At 59.0% G+C, this 20,350-nt stretch overlaps 1 protein-coding gene across 1 annotated transcript in view; it reads left to right on the top strand.

Annotated features, from left to right (window-relative positions):
- HDAC4 (histone deacetylase 4) overlaps positions 1-20,350 on the top strand; it is a 236,364-nt gene that overhangs the window by 190,149 nt on the left and 25,865 nt on the right. Inside the window, exons 12-21 of the mRNA XM_044001859.1 lie at positions 1,641-1,879; positions 4,948-5,190; positions 5,739-5,925; positions 6,395-6,528; positions 11,517-11,637; positions 12,882-12,928; positions 16,165-16,272; positions 17,070-17,125; positions 17,495-17,582; positions 20,036-20,155. Of these exons, the coding sequence (XP_043857794.1) occupies positions 1,641-1,879; positions 4,948-5,190; positions 5,739-5,925; positions 6,395-6,528; positions 11,517-11,637; positions 12,882-12,928; positions 16,165-16,272; positions 17,070-17,125; positions 17,495-17,582; positions 20,036-20,155 (1,343 nt within the window). The remainder of the gene's footprint in view (positions 1-1,640; positions 1,880-4,947; positions 5,191-5,738; positions 5,926-6,394; positions 6,529-11,516; positions 11,638-12,881; positions 12,929-16,164; positions 16,273-17,069; positions 17,126-17,494; positions 17,583-20,035; positions 20,156-20,350) is intronic.

Raw genomic sequence — 20,350 nt, 5'->3', positions numbered from 1 at the left:
GAGCCCAGGGCTTCCCAGGCCAAGGCTGCAAGGGCATTGAAGGCCATCAGTCCACGCTGTGGGAGGGTCGATGGAAAGGACTTGGGGTGCTTTTCTTGGAAAAGATGGCTCGGGGCATACAGTGGCTTCCTTCCGTCAGGCCCCGAGCGCAGTTAGGAGCTGTGGTGGACACAGCACAGAGACCAGATGAGGATGGAGGTGTTGGGGGAGGGTGACTCCCCCTGCCCTGTGGAGCTGGGTATGGCACAGAGGTTGCCCTGCCCCATCGTCCTCCCAGCTCCTCTGTCTTGGAGCTCTCGTAGTTTTCCTTGGCAAGACCTCGCTGCCTGCTTTTGACTGTTCGTGGCACAATCCCATTGCCCCGGGTTGGGGTCAGTGTGCCCTCTGTGGACAGGCAGGCCTCGATCCAGTGTTTATTGGGAGCAGGTGATCTTATTAAATCAGGGTGCGAGCCCTCAATCACTGTAATACATTTCCCCCATTTCTATGCCAGTCTGCTATTACAGATCTCCTTTCCAGGCATGACAATGACTGATTTCCCTGCCCGCCACTGCCGAACCAGGGAGGCCTTTGATGGCATCTCGGGGAAGCCAAGTAAACCATGCAAATGTCTCTAAATGTACTAAGCAGCGGCCTAGGCCTGGGCATCGGGCATTGACCTTGGCCCCCCATGCCCTCCGGGAAAAGTCAGCTCTCCGATTAGGGCAGAAGGGCCCTCCCATTGTTGGGAAGGGCACTCCTATTGTTGGGAAGGGCACTCCTATTAGCAGCACAACGGGCTCTTGTTTCTTGTCTTTACCTTGAGAATGAATGAGGGCAGGGGCAAGGGGAGACTTCCAGCGTGGAAGCTCCCTCCACCAATACTGATTTGTAACTTCCTGTTCCAGTTGCCTGAGGCTCTGTGAGACTCACTGACTTTCCCAGGTTCATATGGTGTGTCCACACCACGGTGCCTTTGTGGAAATCCAAGATTAGTACTAGCTCTTAAAGACCAGGCCCCATTTTAGCCTCTCTTCTGGGGGGGCTGTTCCCCCCTCACCCCCTCCTTGTAGCTTTTCCTCACAAACCTTCTCACTAACTCCTCCTGTGCCACCCCCTCCCCAGCATTCCAGGTCCCCACAGCTATGTGCTGGGCACTGTGGGTGCTAAGACACAGGGGCACGAGTTCCTGCCCATGCATGAATGGACCATGGCAGGGAAGATGGGAACACCCCGCCTCGCTCACTTCCGTTGGTCCCTCGTGAGTGTTTCTGGAGCGAGGCTCCTGCCTCTTGGGAGCCCCCACTCAAAGCTCCAGGGGCAGCGGTCATTCCATTCCTTTCACTGGGGGGGCTGGCCCGCACCTGCTCGGCAGGGGCACGGGCTGGGGCCAGCTGCCCGCCCCGCCCCCATGACATAAGGAGGACCACGGCCTTGCCTGCTACAGGCGGGCCTGCAGAAGGCCCCAGCCTCGGGGTGGCATCCACCCAGCAGTGTACTCTCCTCCGGGGCAGGGCACGGGCCAGGAGGTGGGGGGAGGGGGTGCCACCGCACAGAAAATGAGGTGAACGTTGTCTCGCCAGTTACTCAGTCGCCGCCTTGTCCCCCTCTTCTCTCGCCCTCTCCCCTTCTCTGCTGTTTTCCCTCCGCATTATCTTCAGACTGGTGTCTTCCAGGCCTGGGAGCGTTGCCCCTCCACACACAGTCCCTGGTGGGTGCCGACCGGCTGTCCCCGTCCATCCACAAGCTACGGCAGCACCGGCCCCTGGGGCGCACACAGTCGGCCCCCTTGCCCCAGAACACCCAGGCCCTGCAGCAGCTGGTCATCCAGCAGCAGCACCAGCAGTTCCTGGAGAAACATAAACAGCAGTTTCAGCAGCAACAGATGCACCTTAACAAGGTAGGAGCCGGGCAGTGCCAGCCCGAGGTGCCGGGCCTCCTGGGGGGAGGGGTGGGGTGGCACCCCAGGAAATCGGCGGGGGCTGCAAGCTCTGCAGGGCACGTTGCCAATGTCATCTGACTAAAACTCCATAGTGCCTCTGTGGGGAAATGGCTCTCATGATCCCCATGTTATAGATGAAGAAACTGAGGCTGAGACGGTGACCCTTAGCCAAGGCCACCTGGCTAGTGAGACACCTGAGGCATTGTTTAAATTCAAAGCTTCCAGGTTCCGAGTCCTGCACTCTCCCTGCTGACACAGCAAGAGTGCCTAAAGGGCCTACTATGTGACACTGGGCTTCTGCCCATCAGCAACTGTGCCTAAAGGGCCTACTATGTGACACTGGGCTTCTGCCCATCAGCAACTGTGCCTAAAGGGCCTACTATGTGACACAGGGCTTCCGCCCATCAGCAACTGTATCTAAAGGGCCTACTACATGACACTGGGCTTCCACCCATGGGCACCTGTGCCTAAAGGGCCTACTATGTGACACTGGTCTTCCATCCATCAGCAAGTATGCCTAAAGGGCCTACTATGTATGTGCCAGATGCTTTCCCTGGCCTGGAATGAGCTTCATAATGATGCAAAGAAAGTATCCGCGGGGACTTCATCCACTCTGCCCGTGTCTTAAAAAATGAGATTTACTTAGTGAAAATGTTCTCTTGGTCACAGGATGTCTGTCCTTTGCTAAATGTCTCGATCCAGTGCTTTCCGTATTCATCCCGTTTGTATCACGTGGTGACAGAACAGGCCGAGGGGGTTTCAGGTGTGAGTTTGCCTCAGTCAAACAAACAAAATCAGGAAGTAATTGATAACAAAGCATTTATTAAACACCTACTGTGTGTGGGCACTAGACTCAGTGCTTGGGGTACAAAGACAAAAGCACAACAGTTTCTGCCCTTAAAGAGTTTATGCTCTATTGGCTCAGGAATGAATTGGGCGACCATTAAGCATTTATTAAGTGCCAACTGTATGCCAGGCACTCTGCTAAATGTGGATCCTCACCACAACCCTGTGAGGTAGGTGCTGTCACAATCCCCATTCTGCAGAGGAGGAAATGAAGGCAGTGACTCACCCAGGGTCACACAGCTTATAAACGTCTGAGGCAGCCCCTGAGCAGGGGCCGGCAGAGGACCTCCCTGTGCCCACCCCGATGGCCCCCTGGCTCGCTGGGGCTCAGAGCCTTCCTTGGCAGCTCCTCAGGGGCAGGGGCCATGTTTGCCTTTCTTTGTCTCCCCAGCGCTCTGCACACTCACTGCCTGGCACTCAGTAGGTGCCCAGTGCATGCTTCTGCCCTTGTTCCTGCACGTTCCACGCCTCCCCGGGTCAGCCAGCAGAGGTCTTGGGAGCAGCCCCTTTGCCCTCAGAGCCTCCACCCAGGACAGTGGGAAAGGCGAGGCTAATAGAGGATTAATAAAAGGGAGGTCATTTGGCCCCCTCTTGGACCAAAGGCCCTTCCAACCACAGGAGTCCATCACGTAGCCACCAAAACTAGTTAGCAGCAGGCAAAGCCGATGGGCTGACACAGTTGGAGGTGGGATACGTTGAAGTTGAGGGATACGTCACTCGGGCCACTCGACTCTGGGTAAGATGACATCACAGGCAGAGTATAGCCCCCACCCAAGCTGACGGGGTGCTGCGGCTCCCACCCAGAGCTGGTTCTTGCTGGTCAAATCTCATCAGTCATGCAGCCGTCTGGACGACAGCATCTGTCTCCACCCAGGGCTCCTTTGTGGGCCTGGGTCCGGTTTGACCCAGATGAGTCTCACTTTCAAGGAGAACTTGCTTTCGCAGTGGCATTGAGAGTAATTTCTCACAAGAAGAACAAGGACTCATTCACCACTCCTGACAGGCCAGTTTTCTAGGTAGTGAGCTCCCTGCTACTAGAGGTCTGCAAGCAGGGGCTGCATGACATAAGCCAAGAATCTGCATGAGTGCAAGTTGGTCCTTCCAAGCCTGAGACTGCCCCCCAGCTCCTAGAAACCAGAGCTGGGAGCAGTCAGCAGCGGGTGGCACATCTGGACAGTGTTCTCAAGCCTGCTCCACTGGGCATCCCTAGTGGTCTCCTTACCACCTGCTCTGTGTGAGGGGCTCGGTGGAGAGGAGTATAGACAGCACATCTCCAGGTGCCCACAGCCTCAAACAGGATGAGGGAGATGGCTGCCAGTGTCATGGGAGGGGAGGCTTGTCTTGGGTCATCTGAGGGGCCAGGGGCAGGGGTCCACGGCCCTGGTACCCTCTGGAGCTCCCCGATCTCAGAGCTTCATGAGATCTTCTGTCCTTGAGACATTGAGGCAGAGGGGCTGGGACGGTGCTCAGTGTGGAACTGTCTCTTCCAAGGTCCTTCTTTCGCCCCCTTCCTGGCCCCAAGAGGACAGCCTTCACTGTGGGAGCAGCCGGGGCTGGGGGGAGCCACCAGTGAGTCCAGAGCACGAGGTCGAAAAAACCCAAAGACACGAGTTCAAATCTTACTTCTGCCACCTGCTACCTCAGTGGTCTGGGCAAGCCCGTCACCTCTCCTGGCTTCAGTTTCCTCCTCTGCAGAACATGGTTACATGGAGCTGGAGCTCCAGGTCCCAGCACTGCCTGTCATTCCAGGCCACAGCCCCTGGCAGTGCAGCCCCTCGTCCTAGAAGTACCCGAGCTCTGTGGGGAATCAGGGTAGAAAGAACCGATGACACTAGCAGGGAGGCTGAGTGTGGGCAGCCCTTGGAGGCTCAGGGTGCCCTCAAGGATGTGAACTGTGCCCCGGATGGAATGGAGCATTGCCACAGGCTTGTGGGGGTTGGGGAGGGCTCACGTCTGGGGTCTGGGGCTTCCTCACTTGCGTGTGTGAGAGTGCATGCGTGTATGAGTCTGTGCTTGTGGATGGTGTGGGGGGTATACATGTGACTGTGTGCGTGTGTGTGTTTACATGTGTGTCCATGGGTGCACACCCGGGAGCTCTGCTCTCTGGGCGCCGACCATGCGGTCACTGCCTCATTGGCACCATTTGCGGTCACTGACGGTGGGCTGCCCGGTGCCCGCAGATGCTCCCCAAGGCTGCCGAGCAAGCGCGCCAGCCCGAGAGCCACCCCGAGGAGACAGAAGAGGAGCTGCGGGAGCACCAGGCGCTCCTGGAGGAGCCGTACCCCGAGCGGCTGCCGGGCCACAAGGAGGCCGTGCAGGTGAAGCAGGAGCCCCTGGAGAGCGACGGGGAGGAGGCCGAGGCATCACCCCACGAGGCTGAGCCAGGCCAGCGGCAGGCTGAGCAGGAACTGCTCTTCCGCCAGGTGAGGGGGTGAGAATGTGGGCCGAGCTGGAGGCGGCCTTCAGGGCCCCTAGACCTGCCCCCCCATAAGGAGGGGGAAGCTAAATTGCAGGGGGGGCAGCACTGGGTAATAAATCCTACTGCTGGATTTGGGAGCCAGTACAGGAGAGCCAGGAGTGCTGGGTTGGGGGTCCAGGGCCTCGAATTAAGCTCTTGGACAGCGAGGGGGTCAGCCTAACTGACCTCTGACATCTGTGTCAGTGGTCCTGAGATGCTGGCCTCAGTTTCTTTATCTGTAAGACGTGGGGGTGTCCTTCTTGCAGGCTGGGGCCCCGCTGGGGTCAATCCCCCAACCCTTCTGAGACCGGGCGGGTTCAGTGACCCGCTGAGCCGGGTGTCAGCCACCAGAGCCAGGGCCTGGCTATCAGTCCCCATGCACCAAGTGCACAGGGGGTGCCAGTGGATGGAGGCACCCCCGTTTAGAGGGAGGGGGCACGTGCCCCTCCTCGCTCATTCCCAAGGACAGTGGCTCCGCTAACTGGGCCCTTCCCGGCCTTTCTCCCATCCCAGCAAGCCCTTCTGCTCGAACAGCAACGCATCCATCAGCTGAGAAACTACCAGGCCTCGATGGAGGCCGCGGGCATCCCCGTCTCCTTCAGCGGCCACCGCCCCCTGTCCCGAGCACAGTCTTCCCCTGCGTCAGCCACTTTCCCCATGTCTATGCAGGAGCCCCCCACCAAGCCAAGATTCACGACAGGTGAGGGGCTGGGGCGCTAAGGGGAGGGCACCCGAGGCGGCCTCTGCTCTCCCGGGCTCGGGCTCCTCCATACTAAAGGGCTTCAATGAGGCAAACACCCATTGACAAGGCCCTGTGACTGTGAGCGGTGCCCGCTCTGTTGGGGAGCCCCCCGCAAGGGAGAAGGGTGATGTGAAGGGGGAGGTCCAGACTTGTGGATTGGAGCAAGGCCGGGCCCAGGCACTCCATGTCCTGGGGCAGCGGGAGTCCCTGAGGGCTCTTGAGCAGGGGAGTAGCCAGGCTGCAGGTATAGCTTGGGAAGAGGATTCTGGCCTTTGTGGAGGCTGGGAAGGAGGCCCAGGGTGGGTGGCTGGTCGTGGTGGAGGAGGATGTCCACACAGGAGAATCCTGACCCCCACAGGGGGCCGAGTTGGGGCTGGGGCCCACAGGGCCTTGCTGACCATGACCCCTGTCTGTGACCCCGCCTCAGGCCTTGTGTATGATACCTTGATGCTGAAGCACCAGTGCACCTGTGGAAACACTAACAGCCACCCCGAGCACGCTGGCCGCATCCAGAGCATCTGGTCCCGGTTGCAGGAGACAGGCCTGCGCAGCAAGTGTGAGGTAAGGGAGCCGATTCCCGGGAACTAGCCGGGGAGGGTGGGGCACCAGAGAGCAGGGTCAGGCACCGGCCTGGGATCTAGACCAGCGGGGCCCACAGGGGCACCTAGGGGCCCACGCACCAAGGACTCCTCTCCCTGCTAAGTGTCTTCTGGGTGTGGCTGTGCCAGGGCTAGTCCTCAGAGCCCCATGTCTCCCCGTGTGGCCTAGGCTGACCGCCCACACCCTCCCCTTAGCCCTCTGCCTGCTCAGCCTGGAGGGGCCGAAAGGTTGCTTGTCTCCTGCTGTGGCTGCTCACTAGTGCAGAGGCCGGGAATGACCAAAATCAGGGTCGTTGGTCAGATCGATTCATTGGGCATTGACTCAGTGCCTGCTCAGTGCCAGGCTCTGGGCTGAGCCCAGCGGGGCAAGGCCACATGTGAGGCTGCCCTGCCCTCCGTGGGCTTCTGTTCTGTGCACTGTTCAGTCAACACAGAACATGAGGCAGCAAAGACATGGAGACGGGAGATGACAACTGGGGAGAGGCCCAGTGGGACCGGACTCACACAGAATAAATTTGGAAAGGGGGCAGTCAATGCCCAACAGTGAAATGTCAGAGGATCCGGGTTCAAATCCTGACCCTGTTACAAATTGCCTTTGTGACCTTTGGAAAGTGACTTAAATTCTCTGGGCCTGAGTTTCATCTGGAAAATGAGGTACTTGGATTAGTTGTCCTCCCTCCCTCCCTCCTCTATCTCCCTCCCTCCCTCCCTCCTTCCTTCCTTCCCTCCTCTCCCTTCCTCCTTCCTTCCTTCCCTCCTCTCCCTCCCTCCCTCCCTCCTTCCCTCCCTCCTCTCCCTCCTCTCCCTCCCTCCCTCCCTCCTCTATCTCCCTCCCTCCCTCCTTCCCTCCCTCCTCTCCCTCCCTCCCTCCCTCCTCTCCCTCCCTCCTCTATCTCCCTCCCTCCTTCCCTCCTCTATCTCCCTCCCTCCCTCCCTCCCTCCCTCCCTCCCTCCCTCCTTCCTTCCCCCCCATCAAACAGTCTGGGGTGCTCAGCCCCCCCCAATCTTACTGCTGCAGAGGAGGACCCTGGGGCGCAGGGGCTTCTTGCCCCCGTTTAAGTCACTCCTTCACAAACGAAGTTGGGCTCTATGCTGTTGGAAAGCCTTTGGGGCTGTTGGGGGAGAGGACGCTGGGAGTCTGGTTAGCCTTGTCCGCCTCCTTTCGTGAGTGGGCCCTGGCTGGTGGTGGCTTGGCCCCCTGACCCTTCAGGTCCGGGAAGTGGCCAAGTTGGAGATACTCAGAGAGCCTGGCGTTCCCAACGGGCTGTGGCCACTGGGGGGCAGCATCGGCCTGGGCCAGAGCTTCTCCTTGCTGGCCGGCCACTGCCCAGAGCCTGTCTGGTCCAAGCCTCCCTCTGCAGATGAGGCCCCTGAGGGCAGGTGGGAAGGGGAAGGCCTTGTGCAGCGCCCCCCACCCCCAAATGGCTTTAGCTCCTGCCTTAGAAGAGATGAGAAAAGCCACTGCCCACTTTGTCCTAGTGATTCCCAGGGCTTCCCCGAGGACAGATGGGTAGATTGAGGGCCAGTCACTCCCTCTTCCTCCTCTGTAAAATGAGCAGGGGGAGCTGGCTGACCTTTGACCTGAGCCCCCCAGCTGTGACTCATCTGGAAGAAGGAGAAGGGGGGAACACGTGCAAGATGTTGCCAGACTGGGGGCTGGGGCTGATGGGAAGGAAGGGCCTCCGTGAGAAAAGCCAAGGCCTAGCAGAGCCATCAAGGGCCTCTGAATTGGACCCCATCCCCATTTAACAGATGGAGAGACTGAGGCAGGGGGAAGGGCGGCCTTTGGGAAGAGCTTTGCCAGTCCACAAGCATTTATTAATCACCCACTGTGCTCGCTCACGGGGTGTGGCGATACAGAAACAAGAGTGAGACGGGCCCTGCCCTCCAGGAGCTTAGACTTGAATGTGACTGAAGTCTCTGCCCAAGCCTTGACATCGTGGCTCGGGAGGAAATGAGATGAATCGGAGCCCCCTCGGCGCTGCAGAGAGGGTCCCTGAGGCTGCACTCCCTGTGTGGAGTGGTCACTCCATCCCTCCTGGCATCCTCCCATTCCTGAGCACCATGAGGACCAGGAGGGAGCCACAAAGAGACAAGCAGGCAGCTTGTCCACCCCACTGAGAGAGCAAAACTCCCTTGGGGGAGGCCTCCCCACCCCGGTCGTTCCCACAGCATTTCTCCATCTCCCCTTGCCTCCTGTGGCGCCTGGCCTGTGGTAGGTGCTCAGCAGATCTGCGGGTCTTGGGTGAATGGTGAAGGCCACTTGGCTCACTGTGGGGGGAGCAGAGAAATGATGGTGAGTGTTGGAGTCAGGAAGGCCCCGCTTCTGCCATAAGGGACAGGCGTGGTAACAATGACGACGTTTATGTGGCGCTCTTAGACTCGCCAAGCGAATCCTCACCAGAACCCATTTTACATGGGGAGAAACCAAGGCTCAGAGAGATGTGCCCAGGGGCACACACAGCAAGGGTCTAAGGCAGGACTGACTCCGTTCTTCTCAGTCCGAGTCTGGAATTATCCACGTTCCACAGGGCTGTGAGGGAGAGACAAGTTGCCCTTCTCCATTGGGGAAGGGAGTTTCCACACTAGGAGCTGGCTGTGCTCAGACCTTGTCTTCGCACCTCCCCCAGAAGAAGCGCTCCACACGCCCTTGGCCCGTGCATTCCATCTGCCGAGTGTTGTTTTGTCCCTCCTGCCTACAGCACGGATGGGAGATGTGGCCCCTGGCCCTCACTCTGGGAAGAGAGTGAGGTCGAATACAGAAGCTGCTAAGAAGGGAAACTGAGTCAGGGACCGACAGACAGCCCCAGGGAGGAGGCACTACACTCGAGGCCTCCTGAGGCAGTCCTGCGGCGGGATGGATTGCCCAGCACTGGGGCTCCATGAGTGTTTCCCACCTTGGGGCCTGCACGCCTCCTCATACTGGAAGCCCATCTGGAGGCTGACCCTCAGTGCCCCCTCCTGGGGATTCAGGCAGCTCCCAGAGGCTCCTACTGATTGGTCTCAGTGGTTCAGGAGAGATGAGAAATCGGAAGCAGATGGCCACCTCCCCGCCTCCAAGCCTGACCCAGAGAGGAGCACAGCCTCCACTTTCTCCAGATCCTTCTGATTTCATCTTTGAATCGAACTCCTTCGCTGACACTAATTCCACTGAATTCTCCCTCCTTGACCAGTTTGAGAGGACAGGAGTGGTCCCCAGGCCCACGTCTGGGTCTTGGCCAAGGAGGGAGAAAAATGACTGAAGTGGATTGAACTGCCTCCACTTCAGGGCCGGGGAGTGCACCTGGGAAGTCCAGAGCCCTGAGTTCAAATCCCACCTGGAACACTTCCTCCCACCTCTGGGGCCATGAGCACATCCTTTCGATTGTCCTCTGTAAGACCCTAAGCGGGCCCTCCCTGCTAGAAGAGTCCGTCGCCCACTCGGCCTTGGCCTCCATGGAATGGAGTCTGGACCCACCCCCGCCATTAGCACGACGACCTTGGACCAAGCCAGACGTGGGTTCATCTCCTCCTAGAACCCCAGCTCCCATTGAGCTCAGCTGAGGCACCGCCTGCTCCAGGCTTGTCTGCCACACCCCCCGCCCACCCATGGGCCACTTGGTACATGTTTGTTGTTATATATGTGGATGTGGTAACCCCCCCACTCCAGACAGTCCACTCCCTGGCAGCCCCCCCCCTCTGGACAGTCCACCCCCTGGCAGCCCCCACTCTGGACACTCTACCCCCTGGCAGCCCCCCCCTCTGGACAGTCTACCCCCTGGCAGCCCCCCCCCTCTGGAGAGTCCACTCCCTGGCAGCCCCCCCCCCCCTCTGGGCAGTTCCCCCCTCTGGACAGTCCACTCCCTGGCAGCCCCCCACTCTGGACAGTCCACTCCTGGCCGCTCATCCCAGTGTCCCCAGTGGTCATTGTGCTCATCTCTGTCTGCCTTCCTCACTCACAGACCCCCACCACTGCCTACATGTTTTAGGGCCGCCCCATCTTGGTCCATAAGACTTTGCACAATACATGGGGTTCTAGGCTCCCAGATCTAGAACTTGGGATAGGGGGAACCTCAGAGACCGAGGCCAGCCTCATTTTACAGATAAGGAAACTGAGGTCCAGAGAGGGGTCACAAGATCATAAATCGAGAGCTCGCAGGCCGTCTCCCTCATTTTATGTCCCTGGTCCCATTAGAGATGGACAGCTGGGTGGCACAGTGGCTAGAGCGCCATGCCAGGGGTCAGGAAGGCTTATCTTCCTGGCCTCAGACGCTTGCTAGCTGTGTGACCCTGGGAAAATCACTTCACCCCATTTGCCTCAGTTTCCTCGTATGTAAATTTGAGCCGCAGAAGGAAACAGCAAACGCCCCAGTGTCTGTGCCAAGAAAACCCCAAATGGGGGGAGAAAAGTCAGACGCAACTGAAGCAACTAAATGCCGCCACCACCGCCGGGGAGCCCAAGCCCCCCGCCCCTGAACTCCCCACTCTCAGAGACCCATCCGCACCCAGGCTCTCACCAGAAACGCCGTCATTTAGGGCACAGTGGGCGGGCGGCTTCATGGGCACCAGGGTTTTTGTGCCTTCAGACGCCCCTCCACATGCAGAAAGGGTTGGGAGCTGTTACTTCCTGGGTCAGCCAGAAGCAAGCAGGTTTCCACATCTTTCTGGAAGCTCCACTGAGGAAACTGAGGCACAGATGTTAAGGAGGGAGTACAGATTGTGACCTACAGCCGGTTTCCAGTTGGCACCAAAGTAGCCTCTGTTCCTTCTGGGGCATCGTATGCGAGTGCTGGGGGTGGAGGTCTCTCAAGGACGACTGTCCTGGACTGTCACTGGCTGAGAAAAGCCCACTGTGCCTAGGATAGGCCGGCTCTCCGTCAGGACGGGGCTCAGCCCCAGCATGGGGCAGGTGGGCTTCTGAAAGCCGCCAATGCTAACGCTCTCCCGCTCCCCTTTTCTGCTCCTTCCCAGTGCATTCGGGGACGGAAGGCGACGCTGGAGGAGCTGCAGACGGTCCACTCGGAGGCCCACGCCCTGCTCTACGGCACTAACCCCTTGAACAGACAGAAATTGGACAGTAAGAAACTTCTAGGTATTTATTGCAGGCTGCTTCTCGCTGGGCAGCCTCGATGCTGAGCTCGCTTACGCCCCGCAGGTTCCAAAAGGCAAGGAGCCGCGAGGGATGGTCCAGGGAAGGGGCCGGGGAGCGGGAGTGAGCTCCCTGTCACCGACCACCTCGGTAACGGACCGGAGCCCCACCCCACCCCATCTCCCAAGATCCTTTGCCCTTTGTGGCCATGTCCTCCCATCATTTGGCCTGTCCAAGGCTCACGGGCCTGCGGAGATTTCCCCTTGGGTCTTATGGGGGTGGGGGCATTCCTTACAGTTCATTTCCAAAGAGACTTAATCACGACCAGTTAGGGACAGGAATCATGGGGACGACAGCCAGTGTGATCTAGGGCCTACTGTGCGCCAGGCCACGTGCCTCATCTCACAGCTGGGGCCTTATTCAGTCTTCCAGCAGCCCTGGGAGGGAGGGGGTGTCGATATCCCCATCTTACAGTGGAGGCAATGGGGGCAGACACAGCCAGTCTGGGGCCTCCGGCTGAAGAACAATTCTCTAACCCTCCGTCTCTGGGGCGGCTTTCTTCGTCTACTTAGCGCTGATTAAGCACCTACTATGTGCATAGCACAAGGAGAGAGGGTTCCTGTTTCATCCTCCCCATTTAAGATGTGGAGGAGGAGGCATTTGGGGGGTGGATGGGGAGGCATTAGGGGCCCTTGGTGCACGAGACAGCAGGGCAGAGAGGATGCTGGGACATGGCAGGAATGGGGTTGGTTACAGAAAGGGGTCAGAGGGCAGCTTGGCCTCCTGGCAGAGGGTCTCTGTACCAGCCACTTCCTGGAGGGGTGGGGGAGGGCCCCATGTCCCTGTCCCAAGCCTCCCCACCTGCCCCTGACCCTGGGCTGCCAGTGTTCACTGGCCACGAGCCCCGGGCCCTCCATGGCCGGCACGGCTGCATCTTCTCCGGGCGCCGGGCTGGGGCGCGTTACTCTTTCCAAGCATTGAAGGCAGCCTCGGTCTCCACATCCGTTTTCATTGCAGAAAAAAGAGGCTTCTCTCTGCCGTCCGTGCCTTGTCATCCCCAACAGACGGGCTGGCCTTTAAAAACGTGGCCCTCCCTGTCCCAGCCGCAGGGTCCCCGCTCGGCCTCGGGCCCCGTCAGAGCAGGAGTGGGCTCGCAGGTCCTCACGGCTGGCTGGTGGCCCAGAGCGGGGGGGAGCCCCAGGGGGCTCTGACCTCGCGGGTCACGTGTTCCTCTCTTCCCCCCACAGGTTCCCTAACGTCCATGTTCGTCAGGCTCCCTTGTGGCGGTGTTGGGGTACGTGTTCTCTTTGATGTCTCAGGAATGCCGTTTGTTCTCTGCTCTGTCCGCGGTAATGGCCAGGCTGCTTTGCTCTCCTCCCCGCGCAGGGAATTGCTGCCACATGTTCCCCTCGGAGGGGTCTGCCTGGGTGGGGGAAGGGGCCGGGGCTTCCATCATGCCTGCCTCTGGGCCGTCAGCGACCCTGCCCTGGGCATGCGGCCTGAGCCTCTCTGCCCATGTTCCTTTGGCTTTGAGATCCCACCCCGGCCGCTGTGGACAGAGGCTCAGCCAGAGCTGGGGCCTCCTCTCCTAGCCTGGCTGGGGGTCTGGCACTCAGCACAGTGCCCGGCACAGAGTAAGTGCTTAATGAATGGTGACTGGTTGATCTCATGAACGTAGGGAGCTTCCTGTGTGAAGCTTTCCTTGAGAAAGGGTGTCCAGGCTCACACGGTGGGTAGAAACAGGGCCTGGAACCAGGGCTTTGAGATGCCAGCGTAGCCTCTCTGTCCCCTGTGTGCCACATTGCTGGGAGGATTGTTGACTGAGTAAGTGATAGATGACGAGGACTTTCCATGCAGCAGCAGCATCTTTGGACCCGCTGAGTCCTCAGGGCAGAAAGGGGCCCGGGAGTGTCCTGGGGGCAAATCCTGGCACTTCCAAAGGCAGCTTGGGACTGGGCACTGGGTGAGGTGCCAGTGCCTGTGTCCGTGTGTCCATCCATGATCATCATGGTCTGAGTCTGCCCTGGATGGTGCCCCTGCCACACATCTGTCCGTGTGTCCATCTGTGATCAGCACCGGCATCACGGATGCTGGACAGGGCCCCAGCTCCCATCATCTTTACCTGGTGGGAGACCTTCCCATCTACCTCGTAGAAAGCGCAGCTCTCCTGGCCCGAGAGCGCCAACAACAAAGCGCATTGTGCAGGAGAGCTGGAGGTGTAATTACAGATGGGGGCGGGGGCCGCAGCCCCAGCCGCAGGTCTGGATTCTGTTAGGGAAATGAGACAAAATTGTTTTCTTCCTGAGTCTTGACAAAATCGCTGCTTTGAAAATTATCCTGTCAGAAAGAGCCCAAGTGGCTGTCCCTCATTCCACCACTGAGCACCCAGAGAGCGCAGGGCATGGCTCGGCCCGGGAAGGGCAGCTGCAGCCTCCTAATTCAGGGCATTTCTGGCCAGACTTGAAAAGGCTCGCCTGTGTGCTGGGAGCCATGCAAAGCCACGTTTCCGATTTACAAATGAAAACTGAAGGTCAACAAGGGGCACGGTGGGTAAACTGAGGCACGCGGGCCTGGGTCCGGAGGGCACCCAGAACCAGGATGACCACTTTTCTGCAAGCAGTATTTTGGGGTCTTGGTGCCGCAGACGGCATCCTCAAGACCTGATGTCATTCCCAATAGTAATAAATAATCAGGCATAAGGATTGTCAGGAACTCCCGTGGGAAGAGTCTCTCCACCAGTGCAGGCTGCCACTTTCTCCACAACTTAGAATGTGGCCCAGAGCATTGAGGCTCCTGTGACCAGTCTGAGTCAGAGGCGGGTCTGGAACTCGGGCCTTTGTGATCACAGGAATCGAGGAGGACTGAGCCTGGGCCAGCACCGTCCTGGGCACGAGGCGTCTCACGCGGCCTGTCCGTAAAGTGCTCAGGCAGCTCAGAGCGCCTTCACCGTGTCATCTGGCAGAGGGAGAGCAGGCGCCGTCCCATTGTACAGATGAAAAAACCGAGGCTTGGGCAAGCGAGACAGCTCACTCGGGGCCACCCAGCTGGTGCTGGCCATCAGATGTGGGTCTTCACAGATCATGGCATCATGATTTTGGGGCTGGAACAGGCCTGGAGGACCATGGGGCCCAGCAGCTCATTTCAGAGGAAGAAACTGAGGCCCAGGAAGATAGAGAGGCTTATAAAAAGTCACACAGGCAATCCAAGGCAAGGGCAGGATTTGAACCCACAACCTCAGCCCCCAAAGGCCATCCCTTTTTGTTGGTGGGAGCTGGATGGTCCAGGGACCGTGCACTGGACAGAAGAGCTGACGGTGACAGGGTGCAGGCTCCACACTGAGTGCACCAGGAGGCGGGGGCTGTACCCACAGCACCCCCTCCAAGACTTAGCACCCGCGTACTGGGGCCTCCGACTGAGCATCACCAGTGAGATCCTCTTGGGGAAAGCATGTGGCAAACCATGAAGTGGCTTGAGCCCTGCGTGGGCTCCCGTGGCCGTGGTGGTCATTAGCGTGGCCTGCCCCTTCCCCTTTTCCTGGAGCCAGCATTAATGTGTGTGCGGCCTGGCACTGCCCAAGTGTGTGACGGCTGTGTGCGTGTGTGTACTGTGTATGTGTGTGCACATGCTTGTGCGTGTGCGACACTGTGTGAGAGAGACAGCTCTGTGCGTGTGCATGTGGTGGAGGCTGTATGGATTGTCTATGCGGGTGTGCCTGTGTGCGTGGATATGTGTACATGCATCTATATGTGTGTGCATTAATATGTCGTGTGTGTATATAGATGTGTGTGGGGGTCTAGGGAAGTGTGTATGTGTGTGCATGTAGATGTGTGTCAGCAAGTACGTGTGTACATGTCAGGTCGAAAGCCCGGGTCTTGGTGGGCAGAAGGCCCAGGTCTGGGCCTGAGCCTCCCATTGAGGGGCTGGGTCCCCTCCGGCTTCCCCACCCCGGGCCCCCCTCACAGGCTTCCCTGCGGCTGAGTCAGGTTAGGGCCCAAGCATCCCCTGAAGGTGCGGGCAGGGAAAGGCAGGGTGTCCCAAAAGTTCCATGGCTTTAAGTGCCACCTCCTGGGCCTCCCTGCCCTGCCCTGCACCTGCCTGGAAGCGCACAAGAGGTATTCCAAAAAAGAGCGTCGGGAGCCACACCACTCCACGTGTGGTCCCACGAGTTGGGACAAAAACATGGGGCTATGTCCTTCGAGGACAGAGGAGCAGATGACAAGCGCTGTGGGGGATGGGGAGGGCAGGGCCAGCAAGAAGCATTTATTAGGCACCAGTTGTGTGTCAAGTTCTGGGGTCCAAAGCCCTGCCCTCAAGGTGTTTCTGTTCTTTTGGGGAGACAGCACGCAGGTTTCCCCAAGAGCCACCCAGGCTGAGGAGGCAGGGACCCTGGGGGGAGGGGCCAGGCCGGCCTTCGTGGGCCAGCAGGGCAGGCCTCAGTGAGAGAGAGCCTCCCCAGCTCCCAGCCACACACCTCTCCTTTCCGGCATCCATGGTCGTCCAGGGTGGGTTCACCATGTTGTGTCTCTGCAGGTGGACAGCGACACCATCTGGAATGAAGTGCATTCCTCCGGGGCCGCCCGCCTGGCCGTGGGCTGCGTGGTGGAGCTGGTCTTCAAGGTGGCCACGGGAGAGCTGAAGGTTGGTGGGAGTATGGGCAGGTGTAGACGGCTTCCCAGCCCCAAGGTGCCAGGCTGCTCCGGGCGGGGTGGGGGAGACTCTGTTCCTCCAGGATGGGCCCTTTATCTGCCCTGCAGCCTTTCACGCTGCCTCACTGCCCTCAGAGAGCTTATAGTCTGGCAGCCTGAGCAGTGAGTCCCAGCTGAGCACATACACATGTGCACACGTATGCATAGACACCGACACACACACGTGCCCTCCCAAGAGCTGGGAACTCTACAAGATATATCCCATTGAGGCCCTCTTGTGAGCGTGTCATGGACCCCCTGGCTGGGCCATGGCTCCAGGCCTGACTACATGGAGACCCCCACCCCACCCCCATCTCTGTCTTGCTGTCTCTCTCTTTGTCTCTCTTTCTCTCTGTATGTATCTCTCTTGTCTCTCTTTGTCCCCATCTCTGTTTCTGTGTGTGTGTCGGTATCTGCCTCTATCTCTCTATCTCTTTGTCTATCTGTCTCTCTCTGTGTCTCTCTCTGTCTCTGTCTGTCTCTGTCTCTGTCTCTATCTCTATCTGTCTCTGCTCCTCTCTCTCTGTGTCTCTGTCTCTCTGTCTCTCTGTCTGTCTCTCTGCCTCTGTCTTTCTGTCTCTGTCTCTGTCTCTGTCTCTATCTCTCTGTCTCTGCCCCTCTCTCTCTGTGTCTCTGTCTCTCTCTGTCTCTCTGTCTGTCTCTCTCTCTGTCTCGGCCACCATGGTGTCCACAAAGCTGGGCCCTCCTCCCTCCCTTTCTAATGGCCCTTTGCTCTGATCCACTTTGTAGAACGGCTTTGCTGTCGTCCGGCCCCCCGGCCACCACGCAGAGGAGAGCACACCTATGTGAGTCCTGGCGTCTGCCTTCTAGGGGCTGCCTGGGCAGAGTTCTCAAGGAACTGAGGGATTGGAAGAGGGGGAGGGGAGGGGAGGGCACCCCAGGCAGGGGGCGGCCAGGGTGGTCTCTGGAGCCATGCTCTTCCTCGTTGTCCCTCATCCGGCGCCCAGGTACACACAGCAGAGGGGTCTGACAGCTCCAGTTCCGCAGTTAGCCCCAGTGTCTTTTGGAAGATAGAACGGGGGAGCCGTCATCCCTGGGGCCCCGTGGGAGGCGGGGCCCGTGCTCCTGTCCCAGGTATCGGCACAGCCCGAGCACTCCAGCGGGGTCACAGAGACACCCTGGCTAACCCCCATGCTCTCCCTCCACTTCCCCAGGGGCTTTTGCTATTTTAATTCCGTGGCGATCGCTGCCAAGCTTCTGCAGCAGAGGCTGAATGTGAACAAGATCCTCATTGTGGACTGGGTGAGTGAAGAAAAGCGTGGCTGCTTTATTCTTGTGGAATCTGCTCTGAAGCCCCAGGAGAGAGTAAGGGTCTAACTCCATTCCTTAAGCAGCCACACAGGGCCAGCCTCTGAGGGCGCGAAGGTAGAAATGCAAAAGGGCCTGCCCTCAGGGGGCTTAGTTTCTAAAGGGGAACAGTGGGCACGGAGGGAGGCAAAGACAGTGCCCAGCGAAGGGAGTGCCGGCGTGACGGGTGCTCTGCCTGTGTCCTCAGTGCCTGCGGCCCTGAGTGCACGCTGGGGGTCGGCCCCTCGGCAGGGGAGCGTAGAAGGCTGGGATTAGGCCCCTGCCGCAGCTTTCATTCTCATCTAATTCATGTGCTCTGAGATATCCATGTCCAAGACCTTAGACAGAAGCAGGCATGGAGCTTGGTGCCTCAGTCTCCCCTGGGTGATCATCAGACAAACGTCTCCTTCTCAGACCTGAAGGTTGTCTTCCTCACGCTGCATTTGCTCTCTTGCCTCCACTGAAGTCCACGCATCTCCTGCTCGGGATTTCCCCAAGAGTGTCTGCACCGGGCTGCCTGGGGACAGTCCGTGTGCCAAGAAAACCCAGAGCCGGCCTGAGAGACACAGAACCCGCCTTGGGGCTGGTCCCCTTCCCGTCCCGCAGAATCACTGGGCCCTTCAGGCCCATTTTCGGTGGCACCAATGAACATGGAGCTTTTCAGGAGCCCGTGCTTTGCCTGTGGTCAAGTCCACCCTTCCACACTGCCACCACAGAGCTCTGGCCAGTTGGCGCCGGCCCCCTTCCACAGGCACCGGTGCCTCCAGGAATCTTAATTAATCTTGCCTGGCCAGCCTTGGCACATCACACGATAGCTGTCTATCGTTTCGGCTCAGCTCCTCTGTCTGGCGAGGCCTCAATAAACTGTGCGTTCAGCCCTGCTCTGGGGCGTAAATGTCCCTCCCAAGGGCACAGGTCCGGTGGCCACCAGCGGTTTTCCCTAAGACATGACAGATGTTCTGGTGAGGATACGATGGAAGCCGGAGGTTTTCTGGGATCCCCCTCCTGCCGTCAGGGACCGTGGGCCTCATTTAGAATCCGATCAATCAGAAAGGTTACCAGAGGGCTCTCTGGGAGCCGAGAGACTTGACTCAGAGGCCACCTCTTCCCCTGGCCCTTGATAGGTGAGGCAGTGAGTGGGGCCCTCAAGCCAGTGATGGATGCCTGGGAGATGCCCCTCGGCGCCAGGCATGGGAGCCTATGAGAAACGTGGACGTGGATCGGAAGGGTCCCTGTGGATGCATAGGCAGAAACCTCTCTCGCTAGCCTGGTGTTCCTGCACCTGAAGAGGAGCCAGCTTCATCCCGGAGGAAGCATCTAGTCATTGCTTCCCACGGGCCGGACGCACGGAACCGTGCCTGCCCTCAGGGAGCGTTGGCTCTTTTTTTGTCTGTGTCACAGAAGGGAAAGGACTTGGAGTCCAGGGTTTGGGCTGGGCCTCAAGCCTGAATCTAATCATCTGCACAGTGGGCTCAGTGACCCCGACAGGGGCTTTATTCACCGTCACTAGCAATCGCATAGAGCAGTTGGTGCCAGTTCAGATTCCCGGAGGAATGGGAAGAGGAGGTGGTCATGCAGGCCGTGGCCTGCCGTGGACATGGGAGCTATGATTAGAATGCCACACCACTAGTGAGGGTCAGGATTAAGCCCAGGACTTCCAGAATCCAGGTTCTAGGGTCCCAGACCTTGGTCAAAGGGGGCCAGCTGGGGCAGCCGCCTCACTTTACAGATGAAGAAACTGAGGCCCAAGGTCCCCCAGATGGTTAGAGAGATGCCTGGCCCTGGTCCTTCCCACGCCAGGTGTCACCAGAGAGGACAGGCCTCCTGTACGGTTGGTGCCATATGAGCTATCCCATGCCCAGGGACCACTTAGCAAGACTTTGCTTGATGAGAGGTCACCATGATTCAGTCCTGGAGAAAACCTCATGTGAGCAGTGGCATCCTTTGCCTTTCCCCCAAGAACCACCATTGTATTTATTTTTGAATAAGAGGAAGAAATGTGCACCCCATGAGGCCCTCTCCATTTTCCAAGGCCTCCCACCTGCAGCAAGCTCCTGCTGCCCATGGGGCCTCCTTTGTCTCACAGTGAGAGATGAGAGGGTTTGGGTGGGCAGCTCGGGGCCAGAGAGGAGGCCGGGTGGGCTTGTATGAAGGGTGTGGGCCCTGGAGTCCAAGGGGAGCCGCCACCTTGATCCTCTCACGCCAGACGGTCCGGTGTCTTGGCCCTGTGGAGAATGTGCCCGGGTACGGGGTTGGCCCAGGTGTCATGCCCACGGGGCCTTCAAGGGAAGGGCTGAGGACTGGATCCGCATGGAAGACCACGCATCTTCTCTCCCCACTCCCGCCCTCTTGTTCGGGTGCACGCGAGGCCAGCCCCTGACCTTGTCCCGCCTCCTCTCTTGCCTCAGGATGTCCATCATGGTAACGGGACCCAGCAGGCCTTCTACAACGACCCCAATGTTCTCTACATCTCCCTCCATCGCTACGATGACGGCAACTTCTTTCCTGGCAGCGGAGCCCCTGATGAGGTGAGCGGGGGCTCTGGGCCTGCGGTCGGGGAGTCTGAGTCTGCAGTGCCCCCAGGATGAGAGACAGAGGCCAAGGCGGGGAGCCTCACGGGGTGTTGGTGAGAGGGTCAGGGTCCCTGGGGCCACCCCAATGGGCTCTCGGCACTGGGATGTGGCTGTGCCCAGCAGAGAACGGGGAGATCTGACCTCAGGCCT

The sequence above is a fragment of the Dromiciops gliroides genome, chromosome 4 (assembly GCF_019393635.1).
Source record: "Dromiciops gliroides isolate mDroGli1 chromosome 4, mDroGli1.pri, whole genome shotgun sequence".
Taxonomy (NCBI): Eukaryota; Metazoa; Chordata; class Mammalia; order Microbiotheria; family Microbiotheriidae; genus Dromiciops; species Dromiciops gliroides.
The sequence above is the reverse complement of the archived record's forward strand: the minus strand, read 5'-3'. Positions and strand labels throughout refer to the sequence as shown.